Source organism: Zosterops lateralis (assembly GCF_965231275.1).
Source record: "Zosterops lateralis genome assembly, chromosome: 18".
Taxonomy (NCBI): Eukaryota; Metazoa; Chordata; class Aves; order Passeriformes; family Zosteropidae; genus Zosterops; species Zosterops lateralis.
Window position 1 is genome coordinate 11182413 of NC_139778.1, and position 19901 is coordinate 11202313.

Sequence of the window (19901 nt, forward strand, 5' to 3'; positions counted from 1 at the left end):
CATTCATATTCCCCAGCAGCTTTCAAGTGCACGTTCAATCACAGCTCTGGGTTTTTTCTTTGGGGTAGGGCTTTGCTTTCTTGTCTGCTCGAGCTCAATTCCTTGCCGTGGATCCCCGCACTGTGAGCAGCACTGAGGCAGTGCCCACCACCCTGGGGGTGTGACAGGAGTTTGTGGGAGCTCAGAGACACCCAGAGCTGCATTGAGGGTCCCTCTCCTCGGTCCTGGCTCCTGCACACCCACATGGAAATGCCCAGTGGATTTACACCATCCTGCCTGGCAAAGGGGAGGGCACGGTGGTGATGGATGCCAGGCGAGTCATCAGGAACGAGCAGCTTGTGCCTCGTTAATTTAATCTTCCTCTCTGACCTTCAGCAGCACCAGCTGGAAGGGGCAGCCCTCACTCCTCCTGGTGTCCCTGCCTCAGATCTGGGATGGATCTGGACATTGGGGCACCAGGGCCCAGCACATCCCAGGGGCACAGGGGCAGAGTCATACCTGGCCTGGGGAGCTCATGGCAGCCCTGCAGCCCTCAAGGTGCCCCATGAGTGAGGACACAGGTGTCACAGGGCTCATGGAACATCCCAGTGCAGGATCTGTGTCACCTGTGCACGGTGCTGGCCGCACGTGTCTCCACCACGGCGTGACCTGCAAGGCCGGGGCTTCGCCCACGCCACCCTGGGGACTTTGGGATTAGGGCAGTGCCCAGATGGGGCCGTGGCACAGGCAGATGGCAGCTCCAGATCCAAACACCTCCTGTGTGACACCAGGAAATGGGCCATGCACCTGCCTGGGATCCACTGGGCGCCATGGAGCTGCAGGGAGGATCCAAGCAGGACACAAGGGGCTGATCCCCAGGGAATGCTGATCCCTCAGGCTGTGCTGCCAGGGTCCAGCTGAGAACTCCTATGGCACAGTGGGGCTGAGACCTGGAGTGCACCCCCTGCACCCAGCCAGCACCCCATGTCTGGGAGACACCTGGGAGGTGTCCTGGAGGTGTTTGGGAAGTGTTTGAGAGGCGTTTGGGAGATGTTGGGAAGCGTTTGGGAAGCAGGGTGCTGCTGGAGCACCTTCCCCTGGGCCCGCCCGCCGTTTGCATCCATCCTAATTTGATTTTAAGCAGCTAAGGCTCATCACGCTTTGAAGCGCCCGAGCCATCTGTTCTGCATTAAGGGGTGAAAAACGGCGCAGAGGAGGAGAGGCGGCTCCTAATTCTACACGGATCGTTCCGTGGTGATCCGCCCACCAAGGTCACAGCGGCCCCTGGAGAGGCAAACCCACCCCAGCCACGGCAGGGGACAGCGGGGATGGGGGTCCTGGGGGCCCCTGGGAGGGGTGGAGGTGGCGCTGAGCTCGAGTGGAATCCTCCTCATCCTCCTGGTATGCCCCTCCAAGAGCCCAACCCAGGGCCAGGGTGGCTGGAGGAGAAGAGGGATCCAGGAGGGGAATGTGGCTCGTTAATTCCGAGGTGTCCAGAGAGGCCTCCAGGGACAGGAGCAGGTTCCTGGTGTTCCCAGGGGATGCCAACACCAGCTCTGGGAGGGGAGAAGAAATGGGAGCCCAAATGCTGAGCAGTGCTGTCCCCTCATCCCCAGTCCCTTCTGCAGCCTCTGGCCTCAGTTTCCCTCTCCAGCTGCACCAGCCAGCCCAGCTGTGCTCCCTGGGGACAGCTGCACTCTGCTGCCATCCCTGACAGGCCCTGGCACCACCAAATCCAGGTTTGTGGAGCTCTCACCATGTCCCCACGGAGCTGGCAGGGATGGAGCTGCCATTCCCCCGGCCCTGGGCCCAGAGGGAGGGCTCCCGGGGGGTGACAGCCACGTCCCCCCCAAACGAAGGGTCATTACTGCTCATTCCGCCTCTCCCCCATCTGTTGTGACTGTTTACACTCCACTTGCTAATTAGAGGCTAATTAGTTGGTGCAGAAATTCATCACTTTCCAAACACAGGCGGCGGGAGCGAGGGGCGTCTCCGGGAACATCTGCACATCTGCCGGCGGCGGGGGACACTGCGAGGCTCCTGTGCCACCCCCTGCCCCCCCAGTGTCCCCTGCACAAGGAAAGGTGCCACCAAACCCCTGTGTCCCCATAGTGCCCTCCCTGCTGACCCCGGGGATGGGGGATGAGAGATGGGATTCCAAGGGCTGGGGACAGGGAAGGGGGACAGGGACAGGGACAGTCCCAGCCCTGTCCCTCCCCTGCCGATGACAATCTAATGCCAGGCCCTGGCACGGCACTAATCCCGCCTAATGGGATCACAATCTTGGCCCCTGCACTTTAGTTACATCAGGGCCGGCGGGGCATTAGAGCCGGGATGTAGGGCAGGGCTCCCCAAAGAGCCGTAATGGATCCTAATTCCCGGCCCTAATGGGCGAGCTGGGAACTAAGCTCCCCTCTCCCCGGCTTCAAATCCCCCTTGATGGGAAGGGACGGGGAGTTTTAAGCCCGGAGGAATCCCGGAATGGATGCCAAGGGCACGGCTCTGCCTGGCAGCTGCAGCCAGGGGGGCGGTGGGGATGGAGGGTGCAGCCCCCTCCTTTTCCCTGCCCTCTCAGAGTCGAGATGGGGATGGGGGCAGGAGATCCATTTCCACTGGTCACCCCGGCCAGCCCCGTGGGACACCCGGGTCCCCTCCTGCCTGGCACCACTGTCCAGGGGACAGCACAGTCCCCATCTCTGCTTGTGTTCAGCAGTGTCACCCCATTCCCCCTTAGGGACAGAGTGACATCCATGCCCTGCCCAGCTCACCCACTGGAAGGTGACCAGCCCATTCCTGCTGATCTCCACAATCCAGCAGGATGCACCAGGAATCCCACCAGGACCTGGGGGATATCCTGAACCCAGCCCACCTTTACCTGCAGGCTCCAGGTACCCACCAGGGCCCATCCAACACCAGGGACCAGCACCTGCCTCAAGGAAAACAACTCCATCCTCCTCCTCCTCCTTCCCAACAACCCTTCTCTGGTCCCACCAGGATGTGGCTGGTGCAGCCCTGGGAAGTGCTCACTGCACACCCCACCTGGACCACAGAGAGGGGACAGAGCCACATCCCTGCTCCTCCCACACCATCCCAGGGCTCCCCCATCCTCTCACCACCCAAAAACAAGAATGGCAGCCCCAAAAAGAGGATGCCAGTGCATTAGAGAAGATGTCAACCCTCCAGGAGTGGTGGCACAGCCACCTGGCACTGCCACCGAGCAGCTCCCACCCCGGCCCCCCCCCTCCCCAGCACGGGGAGATGGAGCTAAATCTCTTCAGCATCAGACTCTCGCTGGCTCCGCAGCACGAAGAGATTAAAAAACAATAAAGAGAAAGCGAAACCCTCCGCTATAATTACCAGCCTTTAGCCGCCAGCGGAGGCAGGAGGGAGGGAGGCAAGGAAAAAGGGGGAAAAAGAAACAGAGGAGAAGAAGAAATCCACTAAAATTTTAATAGGAACCACTGCATTTAATTTAACGACACATTTTTTCAATTACCAGAATAATTGTTTTATTCATAAAACGAGTTTCAATAAGAGGGTAATTTTCCTTTGTTTTTATTATTCATTTGTGGAACATATTCGCGGCGCGGTTCCCCGGCGCCGCCGCAGCCGCGCCACAGCTGGGGGGGCTGGGGAGGGGGGAACGTCACTCCTGGACCCCAAAAATAGCACCCATGGGGGACCAGAATGTCCCCAAGCACCCCAGTGGGGTCACAGCCTCAGCTGGGTGCAAGGAGAGGTGGCCCAAGGGGATCCAAGGGGTAAAGGGGACATGGTGGCCCTGGTGACAAGTGAATCCCTGCCCAAGCAGCCACCCCATGGCTAAGTCCCATTCTCAGCTTGTCAGATGCCAGGTGAAGTCAGGAAACATCAAATTTTTTCATGGATGCTGGTAAAGCCACCAGGTCAATCAATGGCCCAACTGTCCCCAAGGGCACGGAGCCACTGCCACAATGTCACGGCCCCTGGTGTCCCCAGTGTCCCCAGGTGGGCCCCCCCGGGGTCCCCGGTGACAAGTGGCAGGTGCAGGATTAGTGGCTCTCCCTGCCACTGCCGGGGCCATTAGTATTCCTGAGACACGGCTCCATCCCTTTAATAAAAAGCAAACACGGAATTGAAATGCCGAGCGCTGGCGGCACCTGGGGAGCCGCGGAGCGCGACCGCGCTGCCAGGAGGGGACCAAGGGGACAAGGCTCCGGCTGGGGGTGCCAAGGGTGGAGCCAAGAGTGAGTCAGGGTGGTTTGGGGACCTTGGCTGAGCCCTGCTGGCCCTCCTCCCAACACCTGGGCAGGTGCAGAGCAGCCTGATCCGCACCCTGCAGGCTCTGAGGGGATCCCATGGGGTTGGCAGTGGGGCAGGACAGCTCCATCCTCCTCATCCCATCACCACCACAGCCAAAATCACTGAGCCATTGAATTTCCAGAGTGGTTTGGGTTGAGGAAACCCTTAGAATCCATCCAGTCCTAGCCAAGCCATGAGCAGGGACACCTGCCACTGTCCCAGGCTGCTCCAAGCCCCAATGTCCAGCCTGGCCTGGGACACTGCCAGGGATCCAGGGGTGGCCACAGCTGCTTTGGGCACCCTGTGCCAAGGCCTCACCACCCTCACAATAAATAATTTCCTCTAAAAGATCCATCCCAGTGCTGGCCCTCAGTCCTGATCTCAGCAGGGTGGCCCTGGAGCAGCCACAGGGACACCCAGCTGTCCCTTGCTGTCCCCCAGGCTGGGCTGGTGCCACGGGGCAGCCCCACTGCCCACAGCACAGTCCCACCCATCTCATCCCCAGGGACCAGCCCGGCTGCCCCGCACGCACTCACCCATGGCGTGTCTTTTGATGTGGGGTTTTTTGTCCTTTTTACTAAGAAAAAAGACTTATAATTGCAGATGTGACCATTAATCCTCCCAACTTACTTTGTTCCCTTCCTTCCCCGCTTTTCCCTCCCTCCCTTCTCCCCTACCCCCCCCCCCCCCCCCCCCCCCCCCCCCCACTGAGACCAAGAGCTTTAAAACTCTCCTTCTGGCTATTAATTAAAAGCAACCTCTCCACTGCCGTGAGTGTACTTGCCATAAATTAATAGCAGCCTTCTTAATCAAATCTTATCTCCTCTCCAAGCACCCGGCGCACGGGGCCGGCTTGGTATCCCAGCCTGCCCAGCCGTGAAATGCAATTCCCAATGCTCCAGTGGCCTCGGCAGCTCCATCCCCTCCTCCCTGTACCTGTGCGGGCCTGGAGTCACCACCTGGGCCGGGAGGAAGGAGAGAGGGGCCCCGGCCACCCGGCTCGGAGGTGGCTCCCGGAGGACACGCTCCATTTCTCAGCCATTTACCGCGTTTATCCGCAGCCCCTGCGGACGGTACTCGCCTCCCTTGAATTATTTAGGGAGGGGGTTCTGTGCTCCGAGGCGGTGAGAGCTGTGGTGGGAAGTCCTTCTAATGGAGATGGGGGTGTGGGGAGGCAGCTTTTGGGGGGGTCAGTTCCTGGACAGTGCTGCCGTTTCTGCAGAACTCCAGAGGACACCATCCCTCCAGTCCCCCAGCCCTGTCCCACCAGGTTTTCCTTCTCCCCACGCCCCAGCCCTTCCTCTGAGGTGCCAGTTCCCCAATCCCACAGAATTCTCAGACAGCAGCAACAGAGTGAGAGGTGGACGCGGTGCCCTGCAGCTTCTGGGGCTGCTAATTCCAGCCCTCTCCTTTACCATGTGGAAAACAGGGCTGGGCATGATTTTCCTCCTTGGTACAGGCAGCCCTGGGCTCAGATGGGCACGGGGGTCTCGGGCACCACGGCTCTACCAAAAAGGAGTTTTCAGCCGAGGCAGAGCAGCCTGGACAGCCCCCCTCTCCTGGCTCCGATCCCACAGGGATAAAAATAAAACCACCCCTGTGGGGCGGGGAGGCGCTGCCGGCGCTCCTCGGGGATGCAGGAGCAGCTCCCAGCGGCCACATCCCTCCAGCAGCAGAGCCCGGGGCTGTGCCAGGTGCTGTGCCCGTCCTGCCCGTGCTGAGGGGAGAGCTGGGAGGCTCCAAGGGCTGGCACCAGTGCTCTGCCATGACCTTGCTGCTGGAACACGTCTGTCCTTGTTCTGATGCCTCACTGAGCTGCCCACAGCACTGGGAGCTGCTGCTGTGCCATGGGGAAGGGGCACAGGCAGCACGAGGGGGCCACTGGCCATGGGCACACTGTCCCCTGGGCTCAGGTCACAGCTCCTGCCCAGCTGGAGGGACAGAGCTGGAGGTGGCAGCTCATCTCCATCCAACCCCCTGCTTACCTGTGCAGCTGCTTTAACAGCTCCCTGACACGGGAAAATGGTTCTTTGGGTCATGGGGAGCTCTGGGGATGTGGGGACACCTCCCAAAAGGGGTGCAACGACACTGGGTGACCCCAAGAGGGCTGGCAAAAGAGGGGAGCTGCAGCTGGCATTACCACCCCAGTGAGGAGCCGGGCTGGACCAGGCAGAGCCCAGAGCTCTGGCACTGCTGGCCCGCTCCCTGTGCCTCTCTCAGAGGGGATTTGGGGTTCCCTACATGCCGTAAGCCGATTGCAGAGGTGTGGTAACTGGATTAAGGGGGAGGCTGAGGGAGATGCAAACCTGGAGGAGCTGCTCAGCGGAGCACGGCTCCCGCCCGTGTGACACGGCAGGATTTGCAGAGCTGGAGCTTAAACTGATTTCCTTCCCTTAAGCCTTTGGAAAGGTGAAGCTGCAGGAGGGACGTGGGCTGTGCCCCCTCCTCACCCCACAAAAACCCTGCAGGGCCCTGGCGTGGGCTGGCAGAGGGGTCGTGTCCCCACGGTGACCCCCTCAGCCACCCACGTCCTCACACAGGCACTGGGTCACATCCCACATTGGTCCCCACAGCCACCCCTGCCTGTGCCACTGGGTCACATCCCACAGCCACCCCTGCCCATGGCACTGGGTGACATCCCACAGCCACCCTGCCCGTGGCACTGACAGTGAGACCTCCAGGTGACCCCGCAGCGCCTCAGGGAGCAGCACAGTGACCCCAAACCCCCGCAGGGCCCCATCAGCACCACCAGCCACCCAGGGTGATAATCCCCGCTGGCAGCAGACACCGCCCGGGGCTCTCGGTGACATCCCTGTGGCTAATCCAAGCTGACCACTGCAGGGCACGGCCAGGGAGGCCTCAGCACCCCCTTTCTGGCAGCACCCAGCACCCCTCAAATCCACCCCTATCCCAGGGCAAAGGTGACACCAGTGGGGACCACGGCAGTCCCTGCACAGGGACACAGGAGCAGCCCCCGAGTGCTGCCCCCCAAGCACTGCCCCCCAAGCGCTGCCCCCTCCTCCTGCTGTCCCCAGCACAGCACTGGCGTCACCTGCGGGCTGCACAGCAGTTTTGCCGGTGTCACACCTCATCCATCTCTGCTGGAGACGTGTCGTGGTGCTCCCCAGCCCCAGGGTGGGGGTAGAGGTGATTCCTGGAGCCGGCGGCAGCACTCAGGAAAAGCCCAGGGAGAGACCAGGAGCCCCAAGCCCAGCCAAGGTGGCCCTGGCAGGGAACGTGGCCAGAGCTGTCCTGGCACTGCCAGCACCAGCCCCCTGCTCTCAGTGGCTCTGAATGGAGCTGGCAATGCCCACCCCAGACCACGGCAGCCTCCAGGAGAAACGGCTGGATGGATGGCTGGATGGATGGATGGATGGCTGGATGGATGGATGGATGGCTGGATGGATGGATGGATGGATGGATGGATGGATGGATGGATGGATGGCTGGATGGCTGGATGGCTGGATGGCTGGATGGCTGGATGGATGGATGGATGGATGGATGGATATCCTCCTCCCTCACTGCATCCCACCAGGCCAGGCCAGTGGGACACCCCAACCACGCTGCCATCTCCCTCCTCCCACATCTGTCTCCAGGCCCATAGTTATTTATTTATTTGTTAATTAACTGCTGTTTCCATAACAAATGCTCCAGCTTCTCCCAGCCTCCAACAGCCCTGGGGCTGGATTGTTAACTAGGATTTTAATTTGTTAATTAAAAGCAGGATGGCTCCATAACAAGCTCCTCTTCCACAGCCGGGGCTCTCGGCGGGCTCAGCGGGCCATGGGCAGCCTCTCCATGCCCGGGTGAACTCCTCCAGGGATGGGGGACGTGGGGAGAGGGGAGCCCAGCTCCCACAGGACAGGGGATATTAGAAAAAGGCTCAGCATCTCCCTTCTCTCAGCAGCAGTGCTGGAGATGAAGCCGCCTTCCCCTGCAGTCTCATCCTGGCAATCCTTTCCCCAACACCTCAGCAGCTCCCAGATCATGTCCTCGGCCATCAGGGGGTCCCAAAGCTGGTGACAGACCCTCCTCTGCCCGCTGCAGCAGAGCCAGGGCCATGCCAGCATTGTCCCCTCAGGATTCCCATGGCCCACAGCCCGGGCCAGCCCTCAGTCCCCATCCCTGTGGCACTGGGGACACAGCCAGGTGCACCCCGGTGACAACGCGGGTAAGGTAAGGCTTGAAATGCTCCCAGAGCCAACAGAGAAACATCAGCCCTGGCCGGGAAACAGGGATTTATTCAGCCCCACGGCCGGGAACAGAGCGGGGCTGTGTGCCTGCCCATTCCTGCGGCTGGAAAAACCAACATTTCCCTCCCGGGAAACCCCAAACAGTCACTCACACACACACACGGCTGTGTTGTGCTCGCCCAGCCCCGAGCCCGAGGGGATGACAAGAAGAGCTTTGTGCACCAGGCAGCCCCCAGGGACCCCCACAGCCGGACCTCGAGTCTGATCCCAATCCTGGCCCCAGGGCACGGAGCTCCAAACTCAAACGTGTGGAGCTGCCAGGAGCTGGAAGGGACCTGCAGCAAAGGGATGATCCTGGGTGGGGGACAAGGGACAGGAGCCCCCCCAGCCCAGGGGACATCCCCAGGACTGCTCTGCTGCGGGTGGCACGGACAGACATCGTCCTGCTGAGCCTGTCCCCCTGCAGGACACAGCCCCAGCCCCGGCTGGGGATGTTTAACGAGCTCAGGACAAAACTCCTTCCTCCCCAACAAACTCCTTCCGACGGCAGAAATCCTCCGAAGGCCGCGATTACGCAGCTCCGCCGTATCTGGGTCACTGCTGTGAGTCACGGACACCCGGAGAGTGACTCAACGCTATTAGAGGGGCCGGATCCTGCGGCTGATTTTCCCGGGAGAGGCTCTAAAACACTGAGGAAAGGGAAGGATGGACGGACATCACCTGCAGATCTCTCACCAGCCAGCAGTGGGATGCTCCCTGGGCAGGAGATGGGGTCAAAGTGCATCCCCTGAGTCGAGCCCAGAGCTTTCCCCACCTGGATTTGGCAGGAACAGGCTCCACACCCACCTGCCAAGCAAGGTGGAGGTCCCAAAAGCCCAGACCTTGTCCCCAGAGGGACATCCCATGTCACCAACCCCACAAGGCCAGGGCAGAGCAGCACAGCTCAGAGCTGGGTTTGGCCCCGTGGAACACGCTGAGTGCATCCTCGAGGAATTCCTGGAAGAGCACCACAGCCCTGCGCTGTGGAAACTCCTGGGGCCACAGAGGCCATAAAAGGATGGGAAAGCAAAGCCACCACAGGCCTGCCCTGCAGGAGCCACCACAGCACCTGAGATGTCCCTCCTGCCCTGGGCACCCGTCCCACCTCCCTCAGCCCCGCAGGATGCTCAGCAGACGGACAGACAAACAAACACACAACAGCCGCTTCCCAGACTCGCCCCGAGAATCCCAACGAGGCGGGGAAAGAAAAACACAAGAGAGAAACCACAAGAAAAAAACCCCACTCAGCCCTTCCCGGGGCACTGACGCAATCGAGCCTCCAGCCCCGCGGGATGGAAAAGGCTCTGGCAGCTCCCACCCTGCCCGTGCCAGGCGGGATGAAGGGGCTGGTGGCCAGAGTCCCCCTCCCCATGGCACGGCCCTGAGCCAGCAGGCACCGGGCACTGGCCCATTTACTGGGGTGTTGCCCAGAGATCCTTTTTCCTAAGTATTAATTAGTCATTGCATTGCTCACTTGAAACAGAAATAGCTGCAGCATGACGGCGAACATGAGTTTTCCTTGGAAAAGCTGGGGTTTTTCTCCCAAAGCTTTTCCTTCCCAGACAGCCCTGTTGGCGAGTGGGGGGAAGAATGGGCAGCCTGGCATTCCCCCTGCAGACAGCCCTGGATTTCCAGGGCAGCGCAGCAAACTCTGGTCATCGCATTTATTCACACACTTGTGGCTCTCCCAGCCAGAGGGGCTTTTCCAGCCAACGCCGCGCCAGCGATTCCAGCCTGACGTGAAGCTTATGGGGAGAAGCCAAGCGAGCGAGACTCCCCCGGGGGAAGGGCTCCGGCAGCTCCGTGCCCTGCACAGCCCCTCTGCCCGCCCTGCCAGTGAGGAAAAGGGAGATGAGGAGGCGACGAAGGCACCCACATCCTCTCCCTCCCCGCCAGGGCCGGGTGCCGAGCGCTTCCCGTTGGGGAGAGTTCTTCCCAACGGCGGCAGAGCTCAGAATGAAACATCCCACCGTAATGAGTTGATTTTATTAGTTTGTGAATGCATTGAGAACTCATTATCAAAATAAACATCAGTTCACTCCAGCGAGCACGGCAGCGCTGCAGATGGGGCCGCGTGTGGCTCCAGCCTCGGGACACCCCGCGGGTCCTCGCCCTGCCCTGGCACCCACCGGGGGGACAGGGCAGAGGTGCCCACCCTGCCAAGCCCCTTAGTGCCATGAGCTTCTCATTTTCATATCGGGGCTCCAGGGTGAGCACCCAGTGCTGGCTGGGGTGGGACAGCTCCGAGCTCTTGCCACCCCGACAGCTCACCTGGGAGCTGCTCGATGATGGAAGAAGCATCAAGATGTGTCCACGACACCCCCGGGAGTCTGTGCAGCACCCAGTGCTGGAGCATGAGAGGGTGGCAGGTCCCCCCGGGGACAGCCAGGGCAGGGGACAGTGCCGAGCCCCTCTGGGCAGGGCTGTGGTGGGACGCAGGGCACAGCGGGCGCATTGTCCAGCTCGGCAGGACACGCTCCCTTTGGAAACAGCAGCTAATCCCATTTCATCCCCCGTCACGGCCATCAGCTGTTTTTCAGGCATGCAGGAGGCGGGGTGCTGAAACCAGAGCTATTGTGTCTGCTGGTCCCAGCCCCCTCCATCCATTCATCCATCCATCCATCCATCCATCCATCCATCCATCCATCCATCCATCCATCCCGGCCCCATGCTGTGCCGGGGCCCGGCCTCGTGTCCACATCCCACTCCATCCCTGACCAGCCCTTCACGGATTGCCAGGAGCTGGGGATGCCAGATCCATGCAGGACCCCGTCACCAAGCTCTGAGCCTGACCCCTGATAAGCCCAGGCATGAAGGAGGAGGAGGAGGGAAAGCACGGAGCATCCCACCCTGCAGAGACCCATGGGGGCAGCCACCCGCAGCACCCAGCATTTGATTGCTCCCTGCAGAGGGACACGGGCTCCTGGAAGGAACACAGATGTCCCCAGAAACCCCCAGATTCCAGTCAATGAGTTCAGATGTGCTGGGGGTGGCCCTGCAGGATGGGGACAGAGGGACAGGCACCTCTGGCCATCCTGGGAAGAACTCTGTGCCTGCAGCCAGGAGCACGGAGCACGTATGTGTGTCCCCAGCCTCACTCCTGCCCTGGGGAAATGCCCTCTGGATCCAGCAATCCCCAGTGCAGGGGGTCCAAACCCAACATTTCCCTTCATCAGGTTGAAAGAGAGCCACCACTGGGGGTCCACACCCCACAGCCACCCTTGACAGCCAGAACCCTCCCATATTACATGTCTCCATTCCACACAAGGCACAAGGGACACCGCTCCAAGCCACAGGCAGCAGGACCCCGCCAGGCACCCCAAAGTCCCAGAGAAACCCCTCCAGGGCCCAGTGATCCCACAGAAGAATCCCTGCCTGAGACAGGACCCCTGGCAGGGCTCAAGGTTACAGCTGAGGACTCGCGGGTTGTGGGCTCACCCAGCAGTGCAGAAAGCAATTAGCTACCAGGGCTAAAATTAGCTCAGCGGCTTCTTCTGCTAATGGTCAAACTCATCAAGGTTTCCCTGCACCCGGGGCTTCAGCACAGACAGGGAGAGAGGGGTGGGAGCCAAAGGAGCAGCTCCCACGTGCCTGGGTCCCCTTCCTGCTGTACCCAGTGCCACCAGGCAGCAGGACACCAGCCAGCCCCATTGTTCCCTTCCCACCATCCCCTGCCCTGTGCCTCAGTTTCCCCGCACTGCCCAGGCTGGAGGGAAGCTCCAGGCGTGCTCAGGAGCTGCCATGTGTCAGGGTGGCTGGTGGGGACAGTGACAGCCGGCAGGGAGGGAGGGTGGCTTCAGCACAGGGGAGCCCAGCATTCCTGGAATGGCCCCCGTGCCATCCCTGTGGCCAGCCGGGATGCCCAGCTGCTGGCACGCTGCAGCTGAGCCCGGGGCCTTCAGAGAGTCCTGGAATGGTTTGGGCTGGAAGTGAGCTCCCGTCCCACCCCTGCCATGGGCAGGGACACCTCCCTCTAGACCAGGTTCCTCCAAGCCCCATCCAACCTGGCCTTGGTCTCCTTCCCCAGCCCATGGTGGTGACAGTGATCCATACAGGAAGGTGACACCCCAGAGCATCCAGTCCCAGTGTCCCCAGGGATGGCCTTGCTCGAGCCCCCACGCCCCAAATCTCCATTCCTGGGGGCCCCATCAGAGCAGAGAGACAAAGGGGGCCGGGGACCAGCTGCAGCCCGGGAATGTCCCCTGCCCTCGGCCCCCGTTCCCAGGGATCAGGTTTCCCAGTTCCCAGGCAACCCGAGCCCGGCATGGCTTTCCGGGCAGGCATTCCTGCACCCCCGGGGCTGGGGGCGAGGGGAGGGTGGGGCAGGGGCCGCCAAGGGGGCCACAGCCTGCCCGGGGCACAGGCAGGTGCTGGGAGCCAGGCTGGGGAGAGGGGCTGCACTGGGAGAGGAGTGCAGGATGTACCCCCAAAGCTGGGAGCAGGGGTGAGAAATGCACTCCAAAAGATGGTCCCCAAACCCATGGAGGGCAGTGCCCATGCCAGTGGCATCACCAGCGTGCTCAGGGTGTGAGGGATGCCAAGGGGGATATGAAGGATGCCAAGGGGGCTGTCAGGGATGCCAAGGGGGATATGAGGGATGCCAAGGGGGATATGAGGGATGCCAAGGGGGCTGTCAGGGATGCCAAGCATGGCCAGCACGGCTGGGAGCTGCTGCCAGCACATTCCTGCCTGCTGATAGGAACACGTCCTGAGGCTGGATCCACCTCCATGGATGAGAGAACCCCAACTCAGAGCAGCAGCCCTGGGGATGAGGGTGGTCCCTGGCATCACCACCACATCTGAGTGATCCTGACCCCATGTCCTTTCCAGCCACACTCCACTGCACTGGCAGAGAAGCTCCCAGAACACCCCAGTGCCCCTCACCCTGAGCCATCCCAGCTCCCCAGGGCTGCTGGATCCCTCCAGGGGCTGCTGGATCCCCTTGGCTGCTCTGGTAGTCCGAGGCCCAGTGCCACGAGGCACCGGTGGAGCACCAGAGCCACCAGCCCTGGCACAACCGCGGGCACGGCGAGGGTTCAGCTTGCCCTTCGTTAGCACAATCACATCACCACTGACAGCAGCATATTTCTCCCCGGCCGTTTCTCACCCAGCCACACGCCAGCCACTCGTTAACGAGCTCGGGGCACTAACGAGGGCTCAGAGGGGAGGGCACCCTGTGCTCACCCACGCACGCAGCACCCAGCGGGTTCTGCTCCCACACGGCGCTGCCCCACGGGGCCATTTCACCCCAGGCACTGCCTGTGCTGCTGCTGCTGCAACCAACACACCCCCAAACCAGTTTGTGTAGGGCCTACAGCAATGTGTGTGTGGCTGGAGCTCATCCCCAGGCAGGAACCAGCCACAGGCATAGGCTGTGGACAAGGACACGGCTCGTGGAGTGGCAGAGGCAGGGTCACTCCTCCCTCCTCCCGGTTTAATTATCGGCGTTTTCCCAGGTTCTCGAGCAGCCAAGCCTCCGCCTGCTCCCTCCTCGCCGCTCTCCTGGAGCTCCTGTGTGTGCTCCCGCCGAGTGGAAATGCCACCGCAGCCCAGTCCCCGTCACTAAGGGACGAGCAGCACTTGACGTTGTCACTCACCCTGGTCCCCGTATGGCAGCGGGGCAGGAGCTGCTCAGTCACCGCCAGCTCTCCCTGTCCACAGTGCTGGCAGCTGGTGGGTATGAACTCCCATTTCCATCCCACTGGCAGCTCTCATCCTGCCTGTTCTCCTTCTCAGCTGGCACCCCAAACCTTTGGGGAGCAGCGCAGTGACAGGCACAGTGGCACAGCCTGCCTGGGACCTCCCGTATCCCCCTCCCTCACGGTTATCAGGTCATCAAAATTTCATCATCGCTGTGCCCAGGCACTAATGGCTTCCCAAGCAGCATCAAATTTTAATCTTCCCTTCCTCTCCCCTAAAAGCCACTCTCCTTCCTGAGCCGGAGCCTTGCACGAGGCCACCAGTGAATGTGGCAGTGCTGGGCAGGGACGGGGAGACAGGACAGGAGACCCTGAGCTGTGCCATCCCCTCCTGCCTTGATGCCACCAGCACCAGCAGCTCCCATCACCACAGTCCTGGAACCAGCATCACATCCCCAGGAAGGGCAGGGGCTTGTCCTTACCCCACTCCCACCCAGCCCCACAGTGTGTGCAGACGTGCCCAGGCCCCACGCACAGGGACAGAAGATGCTGGAACTCCCCTGCTGCCACCTCTAATAAGCCTCTTTGGTAGAAGCTGCCCATGGCAGGCCCCTGCCCCAAATCCCGTCTGGAACCTTAAGCTGCCCAAATCCCTCCTGGGACTGGCCGCAGCCTCCTCAATCCCATTAGAGGTGCTGTGCCAGCACGGGGGGTCCCGAGCTGTGCCCCCAGCACTGGATGTGGGGAAACCTCATCTCCGGGTGGCAGAAAATCTACAAAGAATGAGCGGGAAGAGGCTGGTGACCCCCATACTCCCCCCAGCTCTTGGGGAGCCCTTTATTGCCTTGTTAACCAGCTGAAGGGGCTGGTGGGGTGGGCTGCCCGTGCCCCCAGCCCTGGCACATCCCCCGGGCCCGGCACAGGTCGCACTGCGACAGCTCCCGCCCGGGCAGCGCTGCCGGCTGAGCCTTCCCCCGGCTCCGCATTGGGCTCCGGGTAATTAGCGCGAGGCCCCTAATCAATAAGTTATTTTTTGCCACGGGTAATTAATAATTACACAGCACAGACGGGTTGTAATTAAACTTCCATCCTCTCTCGCACGGGCAGCAAGGGGCCTTTTTTTTTTTTACCAACCACAGGTAGGAAAGTGCCTCACCCCGTGGCCCGGGGCAGCCCCCGGCCGGGGAGGTCTCACCCCATCGCCTCCTCCTTCCCTTCCCCATTGATCCCGTTTTTTTCGGCTGCCAGAATCGATAGCCCTGGCACAAAGCGCTGCTGCCCCTCGCTGCCAGCTCTGCCTGCCCCACCGCAGGGGGACAAACCTGGAGCCCTGTGCCAGGCTGGGAACGGTCCCATCTCCATCATCCCAGAGGATGCAGCGGAGAGCGCCAGCACCCCGCGGGCACCGCAGGCGGGAGGTGACCCTGCTGGCACCCGTGTCCCCAGTGCCACCCGCGGCAGGGGAGGCGGGCACGCTCCAGGCTTTGGGAATGATCCCTCCAGCACGTCCAGCTCGCTGGTGGCCGCTGCCACGCCGGGGCCGGGCACCGAGCAATGTCACAGCGCCCGCCAGGACGTGACACTCGCCGCAGAGAGCCAGGGCTGCAAAGCTCGGCTCCTGCGCCAGGAGAGCGGAGCGAAGCCCCTTCCCCACCCCTCCAGAGCGCTGGGGCGCAGGCAGCCCCACATCTTCCAGCCCGGAGCCCCAGGGATAAATGGAAGGAGATGGGGTCGCCCCAGGAGCCCGTCCCGCAGGCGGGGAACAAGCGGATCACAGGGGACCCGCCAGCCGGAGACGCCAGGCAGGAGAAGAGAAACTCGGCAAGGGAGTGAATCAATCAAAGAGACCTTCAGAGCTCCCCACACAGGGCCTGCCCGGATAATATACTGCCGCTTTAGATGTTATGTTCTGAACTTAATTACTGAGAAATTATAGCAGTGCTGGGGGAGGCTCAGGGGGAGCGGGAGCACGGGAGCGCACAGGGACTCCTGGCTCCACTCGCTGCCACAAACAAGGACAAGAAATGTCGTGGGTGAGGACCCCCGGCGCTGCGCTCAGCTGTGCCTCCCCCCCCTCATTTCCAGTCTGGATCTGCTCAGTCCAAGCGCAGGGACAGAGGCAGCCACGCTGCAGCCCTGCCAGCCGGGAGCCTCCTGGCTGGGCCCGCAGGGACCACAGGAAAGGGACCACAGGATCCCCCTGGCTCCTCTGAACCCCAGCTGCACCCCAAAGGGCCACAAACTGCTTTTATATCCCCGTGGGGTAGCAGAACAGCTAAAAGCAGCCTGTGCTGTACCAGAGGCTGAGCAGAGAGGGGCTCACCCAGCCCTGCAGCCCCCAAAGGTTGTTGGGGTGCAGTGGGAGCCCCAGGCACCCATGGGGGTGCAGACCCCCCATCCCAGCCTCCTCCCAGCTCGTACCAGCGGCTGGAAGTCAATGGGACCAACATCAGGGCATGAGCTGCTCCCTGGGAATCCCCCAAACTTGCACCCCGGGTTTTGTGGCACAACGGGGGTACCCGTGGAGGGGGGAATGAGGGACGCTCACCCCTCGGGGTTTCTCACCCTCCGGAAGATGGTCCAGCACAGACTCTGCCTCATGCTCAGAGCAACACGTTCTCCCCATCCCCAGCCTGAGGGCAGGTCTGGGGAAGGGGGAGGCAGAGCAGAGCCATGCTGCTCGTCCTTCTGAACCGCCACGGACACCGCGCTGCGCCCAGCACCGCCGGGCCGCGAGTCCTGGCCCCGGGGAGGCTTTGCGAATATACGGATGCTGCTCTTCCCCCCACGGCAGGAGCTCCGGAGCCTCCTCGCTCCCAGCCCCAGGCTGGCACACCGATCTCCCAGCCCGGGGTAGCAATAGGATGGGTTGAGGGGCGCAGCGCGGGGAGCCCCCATCTCTCCGTGGTCCATCTCCCGCCGCCCCCCGCATCCCCTTACCTTGGGCGCCGGCTCCCGGGGGGCCGGGCAGGGCGAGCACGGCGAAGCAGAGCAGCCCCCAGCTCCGGAGCCGGGCCATGGCTCTGCCGAGACAAGCTGGGGGGGTTGCGGGGGGAGAACTTCCCCGACTTTATAATCCGGGCGGCTCCGGCGCAGGGATCCCCGCAGCAGCGCTGCTCAGGGGGAGGCGAAGGCGCCGGGGTGAAGGGCTCCTCGTGGGGCTGGGGGCGGTCCGCAGGCAGCTCCCCACCATCGGCAGCTTCCCCAGGGACGTGCGGAGCCGGGACCACCAAATCCGGAGCGGAGCCGGCAGCCGAGCCCCTCCCCGAGCGCTGCGCCCCGCGTCAGGGAAGGGGACGGGAAGCGCAGGGCGCCGCGCCCCCGGCCCCTCCTGCCCGCCCGGGCTCCATGGGGGCCGGGTCCCCGCCGCTCCGGGGCCGAGCGAAAAGTTTGGGGGCGGGGGGCGGCCCCTCCCCGGCGCTCAGCTCTTGCCTAGGGACATCCCCTCATAGGCGGCTCCGGGCGACACAGAGAGGGTTCGTCCCCAGCGGGGAACGGGGGAAAGTGCGGCGGCGGCGGGCGGCGGCGCGGGGTCCCGCTCGGAGCCGCCGGCGGTGCGCGGCGGGCGGGCTGGCGGCGCCGCGCCGACCCCTCTCGGCGCTCCGGCCGCTGCTGCTCCTCCTGCGCTGTGCGGCGGCGGAGTGAGCGGCGGCGGCGGGGCTCGGCGGAGCCGGGGGCAGCCCGAGCCGGGGAGGCGGGGAGACGGCGCGGCCCCGAGCGCTACCCAGCGGCCGCGGAGGGAGCGGGCGCGTCCCCACCGGCCGCCCCCGGTTCGTGCGGAGCGGGCGGGTCCCCCCCGCTCCCGGTGCCCCCGCTGTGGAAACAGCGGCTCCCGTCTGCAGCGCCCGCCCTGACCCACCCCTCGCTGCCCCAGGCCCTCCGACAGCACTCAGAGCATCAGCGCTCGACCCCTGCGAAGGGGACACAGCACATCCCTCAGGTAAGGGATGCTCTAAGGCAGAACTCAATGACACAGGATTACCAAAGCAATCGTTTCACAGCTCTCGAAAACAAACCCCCAAAAAAACCCCAACAAAACCTTTAACCCCAGAGATGACCCAGCAGCACCTCCCTGACAACACACCACCTCATCAGGTCTGATCCCACAATTCCTCAAGCCCAGAGCTCCCAACAGGATCACACATCCTTCAAAGATGTCTGTGCTTTCTGCCAGCACAGAGCCTTGCATTAGGTGGGGGAAAGCAGCTCAGTCACGGCTGCTGCCGAGCATTAACACCCAAGGACCTGCACCATCTGCACAGGAGGAAAAGCCATCCGGAATTCTGGATCAGCCTCCTGAGCACACACACACACACGGCACCTCTGAGCCAAGGGAGACCTGCAAAGATCAGGGTGAAATGAAAGCATGAGCAGATTAGCCTGGAGCCAGCCCCGGCACTGCCGGGTCACACCAGGGCAGGGATGGAGGGAACACTCTCCCACAGGCATTGATACAAGTGCGTGTGACAGCACCCAGGCCCCGGTGTGCATTTCCACTGCAATGTAACACTCACGTGTAAATCCTGCACAGGGAGCAACACCCGTGTGTGCACGTTGCGTTTTCTTTTTGGAGAGCTACTGCCAAATTTCCCATCGACCTCTTGAAGAGAGACTGAACAATAACCCAGCTCTTGCCCACCCCGGCATTAATCAGCTCCGTGGCTGGCATTCTCAACCGAGATGACGGGATCAATGTGCTGTGGGAGGCAGCAATCCTGGCTCACCCCTCAGGGAGGTGTTTCCCGCTGCCGGCTGGAACAAGCAAAGGGAGAGGCTGCACTGCCAGTCCCCATCGGGGGTTCAGACCCGTTCCCCAGGCACCTACACGCACACTGCAGCCACAATAACACTCAGCACGCTCCCAGGCCCCTGCAGGATCAGGGCTTTGTTCCATGAAGAACAGGAATTCCTGTCTCCAGGGCCATAAATCCAGGTCTGACCCTGGTGCCAGCACTGATTTATGGTTATTACCATTAATCTTGCCGAGCTGTGAGTAGTTTATTACCCACTTGCACAGGTACCTGCTTCCCCACGGTCACCCAGACTGATGGAGTCTGGATCTCACATCAGTGCTCCCACCAGAGCACGTCCCCCCTGGCAGTGCTGCCTGCTCTGTGCCAGCTCTCCTCTGCCCAAATCCCTCCTGGCAGGAGCAAGTTCCAGCAGGTAACACCACACCTGTCTCCAGGAGCGTGTGGAAGAGCCTGGAGGTGCTCCATACAAGGCTGGCACATCCCAGGGATCAGAGAGGGCACCAGGCTCGGTGGCCCCACATTGTCACTCACCTGTAATGTCACTGAGGATGTTACAGGTGATGCCTGGGTAGGAGGCTGTGTCCTCCCCACCCTGCTGAGTCCCCCCTGCCCCACACAAGGCATTTCTCCATCTCCCAGGAGGTTTGGCCTCCTCCTCCACCAACATTACTGACAATCCTAACTCGGCCTGCAATTTGGGACTTCTAACTACACCAGGAATGGTGACAGCACATCCCTACAGACCACCGTGAGCCACATCGCAAGACTCCTGCCTCTCCAAAACCTCTAAAAAGGGGGTTTTTCAGCTCCTCTCTCCATCGCTGATCCCTACACGGGGCTCTCCAGCCCCCAGCGGCAGCTGAGCATCCCCGAGCTGCGGCCAAGGAGGGGCCGGCCCCGGGGAGCCGCGGGCAGCAGGAACCCGCCCCGGGGCTATTTGTGGATGTGAACGCTGTTATTTTGCCTCCTGCTTGAAGAGGGCGCATCAAAGTCAAACCCAAAATACGGCGCTGGGC

The 19901-nt window shown here is 62.1% G+C and overlaps 1 protein-coding gene across 1 annotated transcript in view; it reads right to left on the reverse strand.

Moving 5' to 3' along the window:
* The window catches only part of SDK2 (sidekick cell adhesion molecule 2), a 46156-nt gene extending 28837 nt beyond the window's left edge, over nucleotides 1-17319 (reverse strand). The window contains exon 1 of the mRNA XM_083874720.1: nucleotides 17072-17319. Within this exon, the coding sequence (XP_083730846.1) occupies nucleotides 17072-17150 (79 nt within the window). The 5' untranslated portion in view covers nucleotides 17151-17319. The remainder of the gene's footprint in view (nucleotides 1-17071) is intronic.
* Nucleotides 17320-19901: the final 2582 nt, after the last annotated feature.